General features: G+C 39.2%; 1 protein-coding gene across 1 annotated transcript; it reads right to left on the reverse strand.

Moving 5' to 3' along the window:
- Positions 1–3,719, reverse strand: LOC148807375 (uncharacterized). The gene is made up of 12 exons (XM_088909526.1): positions 3,685–3,719; positions 3,229–3,513; positions 3,027–3,125; positions 2,637–2,784; positions 2,246–2,547; positions 1,935–2,142; positions 1,702–1,833; positions 1,458–1,588; positions 1,161–1,367; positions 1,017–1,073; positions 722–927; positions 1–626 (listed from the first exon to the last, which is right to left on the reverse strand). The coding sequence occupies exons 1-12, from the start codon at positions 3,717–3,719 to the stop codon at positions 1–3; spliced, it is 2,436 nt and encodes an 811-aa protein (XP_088765652.1).
- Between the last annotated feature and the right edge of the window lie 16,008 nt (positions 3,720–19,727).

Here is a 19,727-nt window from a genome sequence, read left to right on the forward strand (position 1 = left end):
TCATTCGTCCAACCACTCCAGAGATTGTCCTTCTCCATTAAACGACTTCCTGGAGACACCGTAATCATATAGGAGCTCTTCTCCCACTACAATCTCTCTTTTTGCCAAGAACAGAATTGTTATGTCAGTCTTTTCGTCAATTACAAAAGATTCTTTAATTGGTCTGAGGTTGGCTTTTTTGTTTGAATGATTTATGCGCCTTCCAATTGTGTCCATATCCGGGTGGCAGGTGCAGTGTTCTTCACGCGAATCAATGCACATTTTTTGTTTAGGTCCATCAAAAAAGAATAGATATCCCATGTCTCCTTCTGCCATCTGTGCCATTAGGGCTTCTCCAGCTGTCTTTGTGATAACCTTGCCATGGTAATCACATACCACCTCTCCCTTCTGGAAACGCCTGGAAGTTATAACCTTCTTCCCTTTCACAGGATCGTCAACGATGTGCAGGCCTCTCCAGGTTTGGAGTTTTACCAGATTTTCAATGTCCTTGCCATTTGGTTGGACTTCTACATGCGGCTTCCAGTTCTGAAGTACCTCGGACACAGCTGGTGTATTGGTTGACCATCCCATTTTTTCTATATAATGGGTCACTTGGCTTTCTGTTGGTAACCGTCTATTGTATTGATCTGTAGTGAGATATCAGAAATCCACCCAAAGAATATATCCAGTAATAGACTCTTGAAATATTACTCTTTAAAAAGGGAAGAAATCCTGTTCTTACCGAATATGTTCTGTTGCCTCCTTTTCCTCTGCTCAGCTCTCCATCTATTGTAACAGTGGCGATCGTGAATGCCGGTCACTCTCAGGCGCTCTTTCTTTCTAGGAGGCTGCCCATCTAATGTCACGGGAAAAATCTGTATCAGCTTCTGGAAGGCTGCAGCATCATCCATCTTTGGGCATCTATATGCAGCAGCTGCCACAGTGGACCTATTTATAAAAAGAAAACTTAAATATCTCAGATCTAAGACAGAGTGGCTAAAAGGTAACTGAAAGAGGGATATTGAATTAAAACTTACCGTATAGCAGCTGTACGTTCTTGTCCATAGCCTGAAGATTGCTCTCCTGATGATGAACTGAAGTTTAAAAAAATATGAGAAATTTATGTTTATCCTAAATATTGACTTTCAAATACTGAATTTGGATATCACTGTGACACTTACAGAGATCCTGCTTCTACAATGCCATGAATTAGTTCGCTGGCTGAGCACATGTCCTCATCTGTCAGCCTTCTGGCTAGGTTTTCAACAGTTCCATTTGAAACACCTAAATAATCATTCAGGACAGTTTTCTGATCAATAGGTAGCTTCTTTATTTCCATTTCAAATGCCCTTCTTGCAACATAGCAAGTAATCAGTGGTAGGTGGTACCTGCAAAACAAACATATATAAAATAGTTGTTTTCAAGCCACAGAAAAGTAAAAAGAAAATACATCAAAATAATTATATAATTCAATTTACTTCTCATGCAGTCTTCGCAGATCATAGGTAGGATTGTGAACTGGTTCTCCTCCTGCATACACAAAAAAATGTTCTATTTCCATCCTGCAGTTTGCATCACAGCGTAAGTTAATGAAGTAGCAGTGAAACATCTGAGAAAATAAAAAAAATAAAAATGCAGTTTAAATGCAGTATTCTTCACATACCATTGAATGCTAAAGACAGTTTTTAGCAATGAAATATCAAAATATAACCTTCAACTCACCTTTTCCTCTTCTTCATTTAGTGCAAAGGAAGCTAGTCGCTGAGTTGCAGCCATGCGCTCTTTGACAGAGATTATTACCCTGTTTTGCCCACTTTTATTCACAACAATTTTTCGCCGTATCCAATCCAGGACCTGAATTCAGAAGATTTTTTTAGTACAAATATTAATTAAAAACAATTTCTCGAAAAGAACATCTATAATCAAAATTCTTGGTTGTATGAAGGGATGCTTACTGTCATATTCTTTACCACCCCTGGGCGCTGAAGGTGCTTCAGCTGGAGAATGGCCTGCAGGTAAAGCATCACAACAATCCGTTCACTTGTGGTGATGTCTGCAGAGGCGTGTGTCTTGCCCAGTATCCGCTGCACATCTTTCTTTGCAACACTCAACACCTTCAAGCAATCGCTTAGTTTAGGTGGAGGACTCTGCAGCTGTGTTAGTCTGGGGGAGAGAGAACAATACTATCAGCCTCCAAAAGGCAAAATTCATGTGTTTGAATAGAAAAGCAAGTACAAGTTGAACCAACATTTAATAAGTAAAGTACCTCTTTCTGGTTATTTCCTGTCTGACACTCTTGTTGTTTCTCTTTTTTATATCCTTTAGATTGCTCTGGAAGTCTATTAAACTCTTAGCTAGACTGGGATCCTCCACTTGCAGGTTAGTGTTTTTTCGGATGAAGAGCAGGAATCTGCTGATATTAATGATATAACCTGCAATGGTCTGGTGAGACAACCCAGTCATCTTCAACTGGGAAACAAATGTCTGCATTTTGGAAATGTCCTTCAGAAAACTTAAGGAAACATCTGATGGATCCATAAAAAACAGGAACCTGGAGACATTTTCAACCTGAAAAACATATATAGAGAAAGTCATTATTTTTATGACCAACATCCTGTGAAGTTTAAGCCGAGTAAAACCATGTACCAAATACCTACCTCCTTGGAGCAGTTTACCATTCCCAGGCCCTGGATAAGGTATTGTTTAAAGCCAGCCAGGAGAGGAGAATCAAGAGAGTGTTTTCTGTAAAGTCCAGCCAGGGCAACTCTTTTTCGGAGAGCTTTTAGATTACCTTTAACTGACACCCTGTAGATATAAGACACATGGACAATTACATGTATTATAAGTGTTTCCGTTTTCTTAGTTGGCTTCTGGGAGAAAATGGCTTTAGATGTGGCCCTGTGTGAATGTGTATATCTACCAATTCACTGACATCCCAATTAAGGCTACATTTTTTCTTGCCTCTGTGAAACAAAATCTAATTTTATACATACAACGTGCAAATAAAAAATAAAGCACTAGAAACCCTATTGAGCAGAGAGTCTTACTGTTCCCCATCTTCCCCTTCCTCCTCCGCTTCTGCTTCAGTTTCTGGAGCAGCCTCTGGCATCTCTTCCTCCTGGACAGTGGCCTCTTGCTCAGGGCCGCTGGAATGCAGGTAGATTCTTTTCAACATGCTTTTACATAATATGTTGTAACAATGATTTCAAAAAGAAACTACAGAAGCCTTACATATTAAAAATATCTCACCGTGCCAATGTGTCTTCAGGCTTCCCACGTACAAAAAGGCCCGAGGACTCTAGCAGTCTTACAACCGCTATCCTGTTTGCCTCACCAGACACAATTTCTATTCTGTGGTAATCCACGATGACCCCGTTCTTCAGGTGATTCATCATGTCCTCCCTCGCCTGTTGAGAGGCCATCCTGATCTCTTCTGCCGTGGCGTGCTTCATACACGCCCTCTTCAAGTGAGCAGGAAGCTGATCAAAAGTATTCAGGCACATCTTGCACACCAGGGGAATCCTCGCGGGTTTCCTTTGAAAATAAATTATACCATCTGTGTATAGAAACAAGCTAAGACTGATTTCTTAAATTATCCTTAATTTTCTCTCTCATAGTTTGAGCATAATGATTTCATTGTATTTATATAAGAATTGGTCATTGCTCCAAAATAAATAATGGTTTCATAAAAAAGTGAACACTTACTTGGTCTCAGTCACAGACTTTCCAATAGGAGCCATTGTGGAGTTCAGCAACTGCAGGTCCTAGAAGTGGGGAAGGAATTTTAAAAGAGAAATTGAATTACAATACAGAAGGAATGGCTGAGGGATCACTGAAATATATATATATACAAATTCCAAAGACTGAGTCCATATAGAAACAACTACCTTTCATATTCAGTATAAGATGGAAGATGAATTGGCCCTGAAAATCCACTGCAATGAGAAACTGCTCATGCCATTGCATATGAACAAACATACATTCTCATCTATATTCATTTGCAGTTACACTATTGCAATTAATCAATTAATCACATGATGAGATTCTTGATATTAGATTAGTAAAAACAATATCAATGCACTGAGAGACGCTTAAGAATAAAGATGCATCTGCCTGACTGCATATTAGTTTTAAAAGGTTATCAGCAAATGCATTTAAAAGTAAAAATATAAAGTCTTACCTCTTGATCGTAGTGGTGATTCAATATCCAGGACCTTAGTCAAGTCTCAGAGTTACTGTACCTCCTGTCTCGATTGCAGGTGAAAAGTGAAAGGTATATTGCACTCAGCAGAAAGTTACCCCGAGCAAAGACTCCACCCCTCCCAGAAAACAGCACTCCCCTTTGGCAAAGCAGTGGGTGGAGGAAGCCTTTGCTACCATTATCAAACACAGAAATCGTTATAATTTAATTTTAAAAACATGGCTAAGCATGGGTTTAAAGTATATTCAACGGTGCAAGTGCATTCAAAGAAATAGAGTTTCCCAAGCCCTCAGAAAGAATTGCCATTTCTAAAGATGTCTAGTTTCAAGCATTAACATCCAAAGTACCTGTCTTAGCTGGAGCAGGGAGTTTGCTAAGCCACCTGAAAGAATTACCATATCCAAAGATGTCTAGCTTCAAGCATTAACATCCAAAGTACCTGTCTTAGCTGGGCCAGGTAGTTTGCCAAGCCATGTGAAAGAATTACCATTTCCAAAGAAGTCTGTTGTAAGCCAGGTTCAATCATGACCATCCAAAGTACCGGTCGTCCCTTGGGGCGAGAGGGTTTCCTGTGTGTCTAGGATGTGTACTTCCCTTAAATAAAGGGTGAATATGGGTACCATAGGTATTAAATCTCTCAAAGCTCAGAGTTAAACTAAAAAACCCTTGGTAAGTGTGTTATAACATGGATGGGTATTTATAGTCCAGTGCCTCCTATTTGGTGTCCCCTGAAGGCGTTTTGAACCCAGCAGGTGACACTGATTTAGTTTTACTTGGCCCTGATTATACAATAAAGGATAAGTAACCAGAAAGAGGTGGTATTTCGATTTTACAGTACATAAAAAAATACATACTTTCCACAGCTCAGCATGCACATGGTGAGATTCCTGATATTAGATTAATAAAAAATATCAAGGCACTGAGGCTAATTAATAAAGATGCTTTTGACTGACTGGACCTTGGAGCAAGGTGTGTAAATTACAACAGACATCTTTAGAAATGGTAATTCTTTCAGGTGGCTTGGCAAATTTACTGCCCCACCTAAGACAGGTACTTTGGATGTTAATGCTTGAAACTAGACATCACAACTGATCGTATTTTACTAGAGATTCTGTTTGGGATTCAGATGTGCATTCGGACAGCAATCCCTTTCAAGAAATGATACGTTCTGGATGAGGTCAAAGGTGCCGGAACACTGTATTTAGGATGCGATTGTGTGTCTCCTGCTTCAACGCAGTGATATACTGTATATTGATGTGCTCCTGTAATTTCTTGGTACATGCCCAGGGCAGTAAGCAGTCTGAGGATTTATTTCCAGACGGCATAGAGCAGTGAAGCAGTGAAGTAGTGCAACACACTGGATCATTATATTATTAGAATCTATTTGTTTAACATGCACGGGTCTGTCTCAATGGATGCAGTGCTCCTGAAAGGGCTCTCAAACCCTGCATTTCAGATGCCTAGCTGTATCCCTCACATGTGGCACCTCAGAATGACTTCTACTTTATTCTACTTAAATTATTACATTATACACAATTTGAGTTCATTTTTAAAAGTAAAGGGTAATGAAAGGAATGAAAGATATGTAGCAATCACATTGTAACAGGGGTGACAGTGACTTTTTGCTTGTACTAAGCATTAGTACCTAAGTCCACTAGTGGACTTCTGGTACCTTTAGGGTACGGTGTTCCCTGAAGGGCTCTCAAACCCCGCATTTCAGATGCCCAGCTGTATCGCTGATGTGTTGCACCTCAGAATCACTTTTAAACCTTACATCTGGTATCTTTAATCCCTATTGCTCAACACATGGTGAAAGTATTGCATACATGTGTCTGAAAATGAGCAATGGGCCCCTGAGAGACTCATTTGCCTGATTCACAAATGATCACATTTGACTAGAGATTCTGTTTGGGATTCAGTTGTGCATTCTGACAGCAATCCCTTTCAAAAAACGATACATTCTGGATGAGTTCAAAGGTGCAGGAACACTGTATTTAGGATGTGTTTGCAGATATTCTGTGTCTCTAGCTTCAACACAGTGATATTCTTGATATTAGATTAGTAAAAACAATATAAATGCACTGAGAGACGCTTAAGAATAAAGATGCATCTGCCTAACTGCATATTAGTTTTAAAAGGTTATCAGCAAATGCATTTAAAAGTAAAAATGTAAAGTCTTACCTCTTGATCGTAGTGGTGATTCAATATCCAGGACCTTAGTCAAGTCTCAGAGTTACTGTACCTCCTGTCTCGATTGCAGGTGAAAAGTGAAAGGTATATTGCACTCAGCAGAAAGTTACCCCGAGCAAAGACTCTACCCATCCCAGAAAACAGCACTCCCCTTTGGCAAAGCAGTGGGTGGAGGAAGCCTTTGCTACCATTATCAAACACAGAAATCGTTATAATTTAATTTTAAAAACATGGCTAAGCATGGGTTTAAAGTATATTCAACGGTGCAGGTGCATTCAAAGAAATAGAGTTTCCCAAGCCCTCAGAAAGAATTACCATTTCTAAAGATGTCTAGTTTCAAGCATTAACATCCAAACTACCTGTCTTAGCTGGAGCAGGGAGCTTGCTAAGCAACCTGAAAGAATTACCATATCCAAAGATGTCTAGTTTCAAGCATTAACATCCAAAGTACCTGTCTTAGCTGGGCCAGGTAGTTTGCCAAGCCATGTGAAAGAATTACCATTTCCAAAGAAGTCTGTTGTAAGCCAGGTTCAATCATGACCATCCAAAGTACTGGTCGTCCCTTGGGGCGAGAGGGTTTCCTGTGTGTCTAGGATGTGTACTTCCCTTAAATAAAGGGTGAATATGGGTACCATAGGTATTAAATATCTCAAAGCTCAGAGTTAAACTAAAAAACCCTTGGTGAGTGTGTTATAACATGGATGGGTATTTATAGTCCAGTGCCTCCTATTTGGTGTCTCCTGAAGGCGTTTTGAACCCAGCAGGTGACACTGATTTAGATTTATTTGGCCCTGATTATACAATAAAGGATAAGTAATCAGAAAGAGGTGGTATTTCGATTTTACAGTACATAAAAAATACATACATTCCACAGCTCAGCATGCACATGGTGATATTCCTGATATTAGATTAATTAAAAATATCAAGGCACTGAGGCTAATTAACAAAGATGCTTTTGACTGACTGGACCTTGGAGCAAGGTGTGTAAATTACAACAGACATCTTTAGAAAAAGTAATTCTTTCAGGTGGCTTGGCAAATTTACTGCCCCACCTAAGACAGATACTTTGGATGTTAATGCTTGAAACTAGACATCACAACTGATCGTATTTTACTAGAGATTCTGTTTGGGATTCAGATGTGCATTCGGACAGCAATCCCTTTCAAGAAATGATACGTTCTGGATGAGGTCAAAGGTGCCGGAACACTGTATTTCGGATGCAAATGTGTGTCTCCTGCTTCAACGCAGAGGCATATATAGATGTTCTCCTGTAATGTCTTGGTACATGCCCAGGGCAGTAAGCAGTCTGAGGATATATTTCCAGACGGCGTAGAGCAGTGAAGCAGTGAAGTAGTGCAACACACTAGATCATTATATTATTAGAATCTATTTGTTTAACATGCACGGGTCTGTCTCAATGGATGCAGTGCTCCTGAAAGGGCCCTCAAACCCTGCATTTCAGACGCCTAGCTGTATCCCTCACATGTGGCACCTCAGAATGACTTCTACGTTATTCTGCTTAAATTATTACATTATACACAATTTGAGTTCATTTTTAAAAGTAAAAGGTAATGAAAGGAATGAAAGATATGTAGCAATCACATTGTAACAGGGGTGACAGTGACTTAATGCTTGTACTAAGCATCAGTACCTAAGTCCACTAGTGGACTTCTGGTACCTTTAGGGTACGGTGTTCCCTGAAGGGCTCTCAAACCCCGCATTTCAGATGCCTAGCTGTATCGCTGATGTGTTGCACCTCAGAATCACTTTTAAACCTTACCTCTGGTATCTTTAATCCCTATTGCTCAACGCATGGTAAAAGTATCGCATACATGTGTCTGAAAATGAGCAATGGGCCCCTGAGAGACTCATTTGCCTGTTTCACAAATGATCACATTTGACTAGAGATTCTGTTTGGGATTCAGTTGTGCATTCTGACAGCAATCCCTTTCAAAAAACTATACATTCTGGATGAGTTCAAAGTTGCAGGAACACTGTATTTATGATGTGTTTGCAGTTATTCTGTGTCTCTAGCTTCAACACAGTGATATATATATATATATGCTCACTGATTTTTTGGTACATGCCCAGGGCAATAATCATTATGAGGATTTATTTCCAGATGTGCTAGAGGTAGTGTTGTGAAATACTTCATCACACTGGATTGCAGGTTTAAACCCCCTGCACTCTTACTCCTTAAAAACCAACAAATGCAGATATGTAGCAATCACATAGTAACAGGGGTTACAGTGACTTAATGTTTGCACTAGTAAACTTCTGGTACCTTTAGGGTACGGTGTTCCTTGAAGGGCTCTCAAACCCCGCATTTCAGATGCCTAGCTGTATCGCTGATGTGTTGCACCTCAGAATCACTTTTAAACCTTACATCTGGTATCTTTAATCCCTATTGCTCAACGCATGGTAAAAGTATTGCATACATGTGTCTGAAAATGAGCAATGGGCCCCTGAGAGACTCATTTGCCTGTTTCACAAATGAACATATTTGACTAGAGATTCTGTTTGGGATTCAGTTGTGCATTCTGACTGCAATCCCTTTCAAAAAACGATACATTCTGGATGAGTTCAAAGTGCAGGAACACTGTATTTATGATGTGTTTGCAGTTATTCTGTGTCTCTAGCTTCAACACAGTGATATATATATATATGCTCACTGATTTTTTGGTACATGCCCAGGGCAATTATCATTATGAGGATTTATTTCCAGATGTGCTAGAGGTAGTGTTGTGAAATACTTTAACACACTGGATTGCAGGTTTAAACCCCCTGCACTCTTACTCCTTAAAAACCAACAAATGCAATTTACGAATGCAATACGAATGCCCCCGGCCGTCCCTCTTAATCATGGCCCCAGAGGACAAGATGCAAAGGAAAAGCTACAAACCCTGACAGCTACTCACCCAGCCATCCCCCACAGCTGCCAATCTCCAACACCTCCCCCATTAACACCTCCAGCACTGAAAGTGCTATGTGCACCATCCCCCAGGCCAGGCTGACCAGGCCAGTGCAACACACTTGATCATTATATTATTAGAATCTATTCTACTTAAATTATTACATTCTACACAATTGGAGTTCATTTTAAAAGTAAATGGTAATGAAAGGAATGCATTTTCATAAGAAAGATAATACCGATATGCATGTGATAATCTTCCTTATATCATGTAGTGCGTCATTTGGTCACTTTGTGGGCTTGAAATACAAAGAAAATCATGTTCAATGGTACAAGATAAATACAAATCTTAAGCTTTTATTTTAATTAGATTTGTTTATAAAGCATAAGCAATCATTTATTACATTAATATATGTGAAAATAACGTTTTAGCATCATACGTTTAGTATATTTAGTCTCTAATGCTGAAAGAAATGATCATTTGTTTAACATGCACGGGTCTGTCTCAATGGATGCAGTGCTCCTGAAAGGGCTCTCAAACCCTACATTTCAGATGCTTAGCTGTATCCCTCACATGTGGCACCTCAGAATGACTTCTACTTTATTCTACTTAAATTATTACATTATACACAATTTGAGTTCATTTTAAAAAGTAAAAGGTAATGAAAGGAATGGAAGATATGTAGCAATCACATTGTAACAGAGGTGACAGTGACTTAATGCTTGTATTAAGCATTAGTACCTAAGTCCACTAGTGGACTTCTGGTACCCTTAGGGTACGGTGCTCCCTGAAGGGCTCTCAAACCCCGCATTTCAGATGCCTAGCTGTATCGCTGATGTGTTGCACCTCAGAATCACTTTTAAACCTTACCTCTGGTATCTTTAATCCCTATTGCTCAACGCATGGTAAAAGTATCGCATACATGTGTCTGAAAATGAGCAATGGGCCCCTGAGAGACTCATTTGCCTGTTTCACAAATGATCATATTTGACTAGAGATTCTGTTTGGGATTCAGTTGTGCATTCTGACAGCAATCCCTTTCAAAAAACGATACATTCTGGATGAGTTCAAAGGTGCAGGAACACTGTATTTAGGATGTGTTTGCAGTTATTCTGTATCTCTAGCTTCAACACAGTGATATATATATATGCTCCCTGATCTTTTGGTACATGCCCAGGGCAATAATCATTATGAGGTTTTATTTCCAGATGTGCTAGAGGTAGTGTTGTGAAATACTTCATCACACTGGATTGCAGGTTTAAACCCCCTGCACTATTACTCCTTAAAAACCAACAAATGCAATTTACGAATGCAATACGAATGCCCCCGGCCGTCCCTCTTAATCATGGCCACAGAGGACAAGATGCAAAGGAAAAGCTACAAACCCTGATAGCTACTCACCCAGCCATCCCCCACAGCTGCCAATCTCCAACACCTCCCCCATTAACACCTCCAGCACTGAAAGTGCTATGTGCACCATCCCCCAGGCCAGGCTGACCAGGCCAGTGCAACATACTGGATCATTATATTATTGGAATCTATTCTACTTAAATTATTACATTCTACACAATTGGAGTTCATTTTAAAAGTAAAAGGTAATGAAAGGAATGCATTTTCATAAGAAAGATAATACCGATATGCATGTGATAATCTTCCTTATATCATGTAGTGCGTCATTTGGTCACTTTGTGAGCTTGAAATACAAAGAAAATCATGTTCTATGGTAAAAGATAAATACAAAACTTAAGCTTTTATTTTAATTAGATTTGTTTATAAAGCATAAGCAATCATTTATTACATTAATATATGTGAAAATAACGTTTTAGCATCATACGTTTAGTATATTTAGTCTCTAATGCTGAAAGAAATGATCATTTGTTTAACATGCACGGGTCTGTCTCAATGGATGCAGTGCTCCTGAAAGGGCTCTCAAACCCTACATTTCAGATGCTTAGCTGTATCCCTCACATGTGGCACCTCAGAATGACTTCTACTTTATTCTACTTAAATTATTACATTATACACAATTTGAGTTCATTTTAAAAAGTAAAAGGTAATGAAAGGAATGGAAGATATATAGCAATCACATTGTAACAGGAGTGACAGTGACTTAATGCTTGTATTAAGCATTAGTACCTAAGTCCACTAGTGGACTTCTGGTACCTTTAGGGTACGGTGCTCCCTGAAGGGCTCTCAAACCCCGCATTTCAGATGCCTAGCTGTATCGCTGATGTGTTGCACCTCAGAATCACTTTTAAACCTTACCTCTGGTATCTTTAATCCCTATTGCTCAAGCATGGTAAAAGTATCGCATACATGTGTCTGAAAATGAGCAATGGGCCCCTGAGAGACTCATTTGCCTGTTTCACAAATGAACATATTTGACTAGAGATTCTGTTTGGGATTCAGTTGTGCATTCTGACTGCAATCCCTTTCAAAAAACGATACATTCTGGATGAGTTCAAAGTTGCAGGAACACTGTATTTAGGATGTCTTTGCAGATATTCTGTGTCTCTAGCTTCAACACAGTGATATATATATATGCTCACTGATTTTTTGGTACATGCCCAAGTCAATAATCATTATGAGGATTTATTTCCAGATGTGCTAGAGGTAGTGTTGTGAAATACTTCATCACACTGGATTGCAGGTTTAAACCCCCTGCACTCTTACTCCTTAAAAACCAACAAATGCAGATATGTAGCAATCACATTGTAACAGGGGTGACAGTGACTTAATGCTTGTACTAAGCATTAGTACCAAAGTCCACTAGTGGACTTCTGGTACCTTTAGGGTACGGTGTTCCTTGAAGGGCTCTCAAACCCCGCATTTCAGATGCCTAGCTGTATCGCTGATGTGTTGCACCTCAGAATCACTTTTAAACCTTACATCTGGTATCTTTAATCCCTATTGCTCAACACATGGTGAAAGTATCGCATACATGTGTCTGAAAATGAGCAATGGGCCCCTGAGAGACTCATTTGCCTGTTTCACAAATGATCACATTTGACTAGAGATTCTGTTTGGGATTCAGTTGTGCATTCTGACAGCAATCCCTTTCAAAAAACGATACATTCTGGATGAGTTCAAAGGTGCAGGAACACTGTATTTAGGATGTCTTTGCAGATATTCTGTGTCTCTAGCTTCAACACAGTGATATATATATATATGCTCACTGATTTTTTGGTACATGCCAAGGGCAATAATCATTATGAGGATTTATTTCCAGATGTGCTAGAGGTAGTGTTGTGAAATACTTCAACACACTGGATTGCGGGTTTAAACCCCCTGCACTCTTACTCGTTAAAAACCAACAAATGCAATTCACTACTAAAAATTACTGCATTTTCTCCTAGAAAGAGCTCTCAATTAATGAAATGCCCCATTGAACTGGCCCTGATTATACAATGCAAGGAGAAGTCTTCTAAGCCAATACTTGTAACCAGAAAGAGGCTGTATTTCAATTATACAATATACAAAACAATACCATTTAACACAAAGATATAGTCCACACCTCAGCATGCACATGATGAGATTCTTGATATTAGATTAGTAAAAACAATATCAATGCACTGAGAGACGCTTAAGAATAAAGATGCATCAGCCTGACTGCATATTAGTTTTAAAGGGTTATCAGCAAATGCATTTAAAAGAAAAAATGTAAAGTCTTACCTCTTGATCGTAGTGGTGATTCAATATCCAGGACCTTAGTCAAGTCTCAGAGTTACTGTACCTCCTGTCTCAATTACAGGTGAAAAGTGAAAGGTATATTGCACTCAGCAGAAAGTTACCCCGAGCAAAGATTCCACCCATCCCAGAAAACAGCACTCCCCTTTGGCAAAGCAGTGGGTGGAGGAAGCCTTTGCTACCATTATCAAACACAGAAATCGTTATAATTTAATTTTAAAAACATGGCTAAGCATGGGTTTAAAGTATATTCAACGGTGCAGGTGCATTCAAAGAAATAGAGTTTCCCAAGCCCTCAGAAAGAATTACCATTTCTAAAGATGTCTAGTTTCAAGCATTAACATCCAAACTACCTGTCTTAGCTGGAGCAGGGAGTTTGCTAAGCCACCTGAAAGAATTACCATATCCAAAGATGTCTAGTTTCAAGCATTACCATCCAAAGTACCTGTCTTAGCTGGGCCAGGTAGTTTGCCAAGCCATGTGAAAGAATTACCATTTCCAAAGAAGTCTGTTGTAAGCCAGGTTCAATCATGACCATCCAAAGTACCGGTCGTCCCTTTGGGCGAGAGGGTTTCCTGTGTGTCTAGGATGTGTTCTTCCCTTAAACTTGGCCCTGATTATACAATAAAGGATAAGTAACCAGAAAGAGGTGGTATTTCAATTTTACAGTACATAAAAAATACATATATTCCACAGCTCAGCGTGCACATGGTGAGATTCCTGATATTAGATTAATAAAAAATATCAAGGTACTGAAGCTAATTAATAAAGATGCTTTTGACTGACTGGACCTTGGAGCAAGGTGTGTAAATTACAACAGACATTTGTAGAAATGGTAATTCTTTCAGGTGGCTTGGCAAATTTACTGCCCCACCTAAGACAAGTACTTTGGATGTTAATGCTTGAAACTAGACATCACAACTGATCGTATTTTACTAGAGATTCTGTTTAGGATTCAGATGTGCATTCGGACAGCAATCCCTTTCAAGAAATGATACGTTCTGGATGAGGTCAAAGGTGCTGGAACACTGTATTTAGGATGCGATTGTGTGTCTCCTGCTTCAACGCAGTGATATACTGTATATTGATGTGTTCCTGTAATTTCTTGGTACATGCCCAGGGCAGTAAGCAGTCTGAGGATTTATTTCCAGACGGCATAGAGCAGTGAAGCAGTGAACTAGTGCAACACACTGGATCATTATATGATTAGAATCTATTCTACTTAAATTATTACATTATACACAATTTGAGTTCATTTTAAAAAGTAAAAGGTAATGAAAGGAATGTATTTTCATAAGAAAGATAATATCGATATGCATGTGATAATCGTCCTTATATCATGTAGTGCGTCATTTGCACACTTTGTGGGCTTGAAATACAAAGAAAATCATGTTCTATGGTACAAGATAAATACAAAACTTAAGCTTTTTTTAATTAGATTTGTTTATAAAGCATAAGCATTACATTACATTAATATATGTGAAAATAACATTTTAGAATCATACGTTTAGTATATTTAGTCCCTAATGCTGAAGGAAATGATCATTTGTTTAACATGCACAGGTGTGTCTCAAAGGATGCATTGCTCCTGAAGGGCTCTCAAACCCTGCATTTCAGATGCCTAGCTGTATCCTTCAAATGTGGCACCTCAGAATGACTTCTAACCTTACCTGTGGTGTCTATAATCCCTATTGCTTAATGCATGGTGAAAGCTTTGTATATATGTGTCTAACAATAAGGAATGGGCCCCTGTGACACTCATTTGCCTGTTTCACAAATTATCATATTTTACTAGAGATTCTGTTTGGGATTCAGATGTGCATTTGGACAGCAATCCCTTTCGAAGAATGTTACGTTCTGGATGAGGTCAAAGGTGCAAGAACACTGTGTTTAGGATGTGTTTGCAGTGATTCTGTGTCTCTAGCTTCAACACAGTGATATATATATATATGCTCAGTGATTTATAGGTACATGCCCAGGGCAATAAGTAGACTGAGGATTTATTTCCAGACGGCATACAGCTTTGATGCAGTGAAGTAGTGCAACACACTTTATCATTACATAATAAGAATCTATTCTACTTAAATCATTAGGTAGGTTAGGGTTACGGTTAGGTGCAGGAGCACTGTATTTAGGATGTGTTTATATATATATATATGCTCACTGATTTTTTGGTACATGCCCAGGGCAATAATCATTATGAGGATTTATTTCCAGATGTGCTAGAGGTAGTGTTGTGAAATACTTCATCACACTGGATTGCAGGTTTAAACCCCCTGCACTCTTACTCCTTAAAAACCAACAAATGCAGATATGTAGCAATCACATTGTAACAGGGATGACTGTGACTTAATTCTTGTACTAGTAAACTTCTGGTACCTTTAGGGTACGGTGTTCCCTGAAGGGCTCTCAAACCCCGCATTTCAGATGCCTAGCTGTATCGCTGATGTGTTGCACCTCAGAATCACTTTTAAACCTTACCTCTGGTATCTTTAATCCCTATTGCCCAACGCATGGTGAAAGTATTGCATACATGTGTCTGAAAATGAGCAATGGGCCCCTGAGAGACTCATTTGCCTGTTTCACAAATGATCATATTTGACTAGAGATTCTGTTTGGGATTCAGTTGTGCATTCTGACAGCAATCCCTTTCAAGAAATGATACGTTCTGGATGAGGTCAAAGGTGCTGGAACACTGTATTTCGGATGCGATTGTGTGTCTCCTGTAATGTCTTGGTACATGCCCAGGGCAGTGGCATATATAGATGTGCTCCTGTAATGTCTTGGTACATGCCCAGGGCAGTAAGCAGTCTGAGGATTTATTTCCAGACGGCATAGAGCAGTGAAGCAGTGAAGTAGTGCAACACACTGGATCATTATATTATTAGAATGTATTTGTTTAACATGCACGGGTCTGTCTCAATGGATGCAGTGCTCCTTAAAGGGCTCTCAAACCCTGCATTTCAGATGCCTAGCTGTATCCCTCACATGTGGCACCTCAGAATGACTTCTACTTTATTCTACTTAAATTATTACATTATACACAATTTGAGTTCATTTTTAAAAGTAAAAGGTAATGAAAGGAATGGAAGATATGTAGCAATCACATTGTAACAGGGGTGGCAGTGACTTAATGCTTGTACTAAGCATTAGTACCTAAGTCCACTAGTTGACTTCTGGTACCTTTAGGGTACGGTGTTCCCTGAAGGGCTCTCAAACCCCGCATTTCAGATGCCTAGCTGTATCGCTGATCTGTTGCACCTCAGAATCACTTTTAAACCTTACATCTGGTATCTTTAATCCCTATTGCTCAACGCATGGTAAAAGTATTGCATACATGTGTCTGAAAATGAGCAATGGGCCCCAGAGAGACTCATTTGCCTGTTTCACAAATGAACATATTTGACTAGAGATTCTGTTTGGGATTCAGTTGTGCATTCTGACTGCAATCCCTTTCAAAAAACGATACATTCTGGATGAGTTCAAAGTTGCAGGAACACTGTATTTATGATGTGTTTGCAGTTATTCTGTGTCTCTAGCTTCAACACAGTGATATATATATATATATGCTCACTGATTTTTTGGTACATGCCCAGGGCAATAATCATTATGAGGATTTATTTCCAGATGTGCTAGAGGTAGTGTTGTGAAATACTTCATCACACTGGATTGCAGGTTTAAACCCCCTGCACTCTTACTCCTTAAAAACCAACAAATGCAGACACACATTCGCATCCGAAATACAGTGTTCCAGCACCTTTGACCTCATCCAGAACGTATCATTTCTTGAAAGGGATTGCTGTCCGAATGCACATCTGAATCCCAAACAGAATCTCTAGTAAAATACGATCAGTTGTGATGTCTAGTTTCAAGCATTAACATCCAAAGTATCTGTCTTAGGTGGGGCAGTAAATTTGCCAAGCCACCTGAAAGATTTACCATTTCTAAAGATGTCTGTTGTAATTTACACACCTTGCTCCAAGGTCCAGTCAGTCAAAAGCATCTTTATTAATTAGCCTCAGTGCCTTGATATTTTTTATTAATCTAATATCAGGAATGTGATATTGTAACACTGTGGAATGTATGTATTTTTTATGTACTGTAAAATCGAAATACCACCTCTTTCTGGTTACTTATCCTTTATTGTATAATCAGGGCCAAGTTTAAGGGAAGAACACATCCTAGACACACAGGAAACCCTCTCGCCCAAAGGGACGACCGGTACTTTGGATGGTCATGATTGAACCTGGCTTACAACAGACTTCTTTGGAAATGGTAATTCTTTCACATGGCTTGGCAAACTACCTGGCCCAGCTAAGACAGGTACTTTGGATGGTAATGCTTGAAACTAGACATCTTTGGATATGGTAATTCTTTCAGGTGGCTTAGCAAACTCCCTGTTCCAGCTAAGACAGGTAGTTTGGATGTTAATGCTTGAAACTAGACATCTTTAGAAATGGTAATTCTTTCTGAGGGCTTGGGAAACTCTATTTCTTTGAATGCACCTGCACCGTTGAATATACTTTAAACCCATGCTTAGCCATGTTTTTAAAATTAAATTATAACGATTTCTGTGTTTGATAATGGTAGCAAAGGCTTCCTCCACCCACTGCTTTGCCAAATGGGAGTGCTGTTTTCTGGGATGGGTGGAATCTTTGCTCGGGGTAACTTTCTGCTGAGTGCAATATACCTTTCACTTTTCACCTGTAATTGAGACAGGAGGTACAGTAACTCTGAGACTTGACTAAGGTCCTGGATATTGAATCACCACTACGATCAAGAGGTAAGACTTTACATTTTTTCTTTTAAATGCATTTGCTGATAACCCTTTAAAACTAATATGCAGTCAGGCTGATGCATCTTTATTCTTAAGCGTCTCTCAGTGCATTGATATTGTTTTTACTAATCTAATATCAAGAATCTCATCATGTGCATGCTGAGGTGTGGACTATATCTTTGTGTTAAATGGTATTGTTTTGTATATTGTATAATTGAAATACAGCCTCTTTCTGGTTACAAGTATTGGCTTAGAAGACTTCTCCTTGCATTGTATAATCAGGGCCAGTTCAATGGGGCATTTCATTAATTGAGAGCTCTTTCTAGGAGAAAATGCAGTAATTTTTAGTAGTGAATTGCATTTGTTGGTTTTTAACGAGTAAGAGTGCAGGGGGTTTAAACCCGCAATCCAGTGTGTTGAAGTATTTCACAACACTACCTCTAGCACATCTGGAAATAAATCCTCATAATGATTATTGCCCTTGGCATGTACCAAAAAATCAGTGAGCATATATATATATATATCACTGTGTTGAAGCTAGAGACACAGAATATCTGCAAAGACATCCTAAATACAGTGTTCCTGCACCTTTGAACTCATCCAGAATGTATCGTTTTTTGAAAGGGATTGCTGTCAGAATGCACAACTGAATCCCAAACAGAATCTCTAGTCAAATGTGATCATTTGTGAAACAGGCAAATGAGTCTCTCAGGGGCCCATTGCTCATTTTCAGACACATGTATGCGATACTTTCACCATGTGTTGAGCAATAGGGATTAAAGATACCAGATGTAAGGTTTAAAAGTGATTCTGAGGTGCAACACATCAGCGATACAGCTAGGCATCTGAAATGCGGGGTTTGAGAGCCCTTCAAGGAACACCGTACCCTAAAGGTACCAGAAGTCCACTAGTGGACTTTGGTACTAATGCTTAGTACAAGCATTAAGTCACTGTCACCCCTGTTACAATGTGATTGCTACATATCTGCATTTGTTGGTTTTTAAGGAGTAAGAGTGCAGGGGGTTTAAACCTGCAATCCAGTGTGATGAAGTATTTCACAACACTACCTCTAGCACATCTGGAAATAAATCCTCATAATGATTATTGACTTGGGCATGTACCAAAAAATCAGTGAGCATATATATATATCACTGTGTTGAAGCTAGAGACACAGAATATCTGCAAAGACATCCTAAATACAGTGTTCCTGCAACTTTGAACTCATCCAGAATGTATCGTTTTTTGAAAGGGATTGCTGTCAGAATGCACAACTGAATCCCAAACAGAATCTCTAGTCAAATGTGATCATTTGTGAAACAGGCAAATGAGTCTCTCAGGGGCCCATTGCTCATTTTCAGACACATGTATGCGATACTTTCACCATGTGTTGAGCAATAGGGATTAAAGATACCAGAGGTAAGGTTTAAAAGTGATTCTGAGGTGCAACACATCAGCGATACAGCTATGCATCTGAAATGCGGGGTTTGAGAGCCCTTCAGGGAACACTGTACCCTAAAGGTACCAGAAGTCCATTAGTGGACTTAGGTACTAATGCTTAGTACAAGCAAAAAGTCACTGTCACCCCTGTTACAATGTGATTGCTACATATCTTTCATTCCTTTCATTACCTTTTACTTTTAAAAATGAACTCAAATTATGTATAATGTAATAATTTAAGCAGAATAAAGTAGAAGTCATTCTGAGGTGCCACATGTGAGGGATACAGCTAATCATCTGAAATGCAGGGTTTGAGAGCCCTTTCAGGAGCACTGCATCCATTGAGACAGACCCGTGCATGTTAAACAAATAGATTCTAATAATATAATGATCCAGTGTGTTGCACTACTTCACTGCTTCACTGCTCTATGCCGTCTGGAAATATATCCTCAGACTGCTTACTGCCCTGGGCATGTACCAAGACATTACAGGAGCACATCTATATATGCCACTGCGTTGAAGCAGGAGACACACATTCGCATCC

Source organism: Atractosteus spatula, unplaced genomic scaffold, assembly GCF_055471065.1.
Source record: "Atractosteus spatula isolate fAtrSpa1 unplaced genomic scaffold, fAtrSpa1.hap1 Scaffold_32, whole genome shotgun sequence".
NCBI lineage: Eukaryota > Metazoa > Chordata > Actinopteri > Semionotiformes > Lepisosteidae > Atractosteus > Atractosteus spatula.

Bases quoted from the DNA above. Each gene is read 5' to 3' on its own strand.
- LOC148807375 (XM_088909526.1), bottom strand. From the start codon at position 3,719: ATGGCTCCTATTGGAAAGTCTGTGACTGAGACCAA. The intron at 2,548-2,636 runs GTAGGTATTTGG...TATGTTTTTCAG, and splicing joins TGGTAAACTGCTCCAAGGAG to GTTGAAAATGTCTCCAGGTT. The intron at 2,143-2,245 runs GTACTTTACTTA...TCTCTCCCCCAG, and splicing joins CAGGAAATAACCAGAAAGAG to ACTAACACAGCTGCAGAGTC.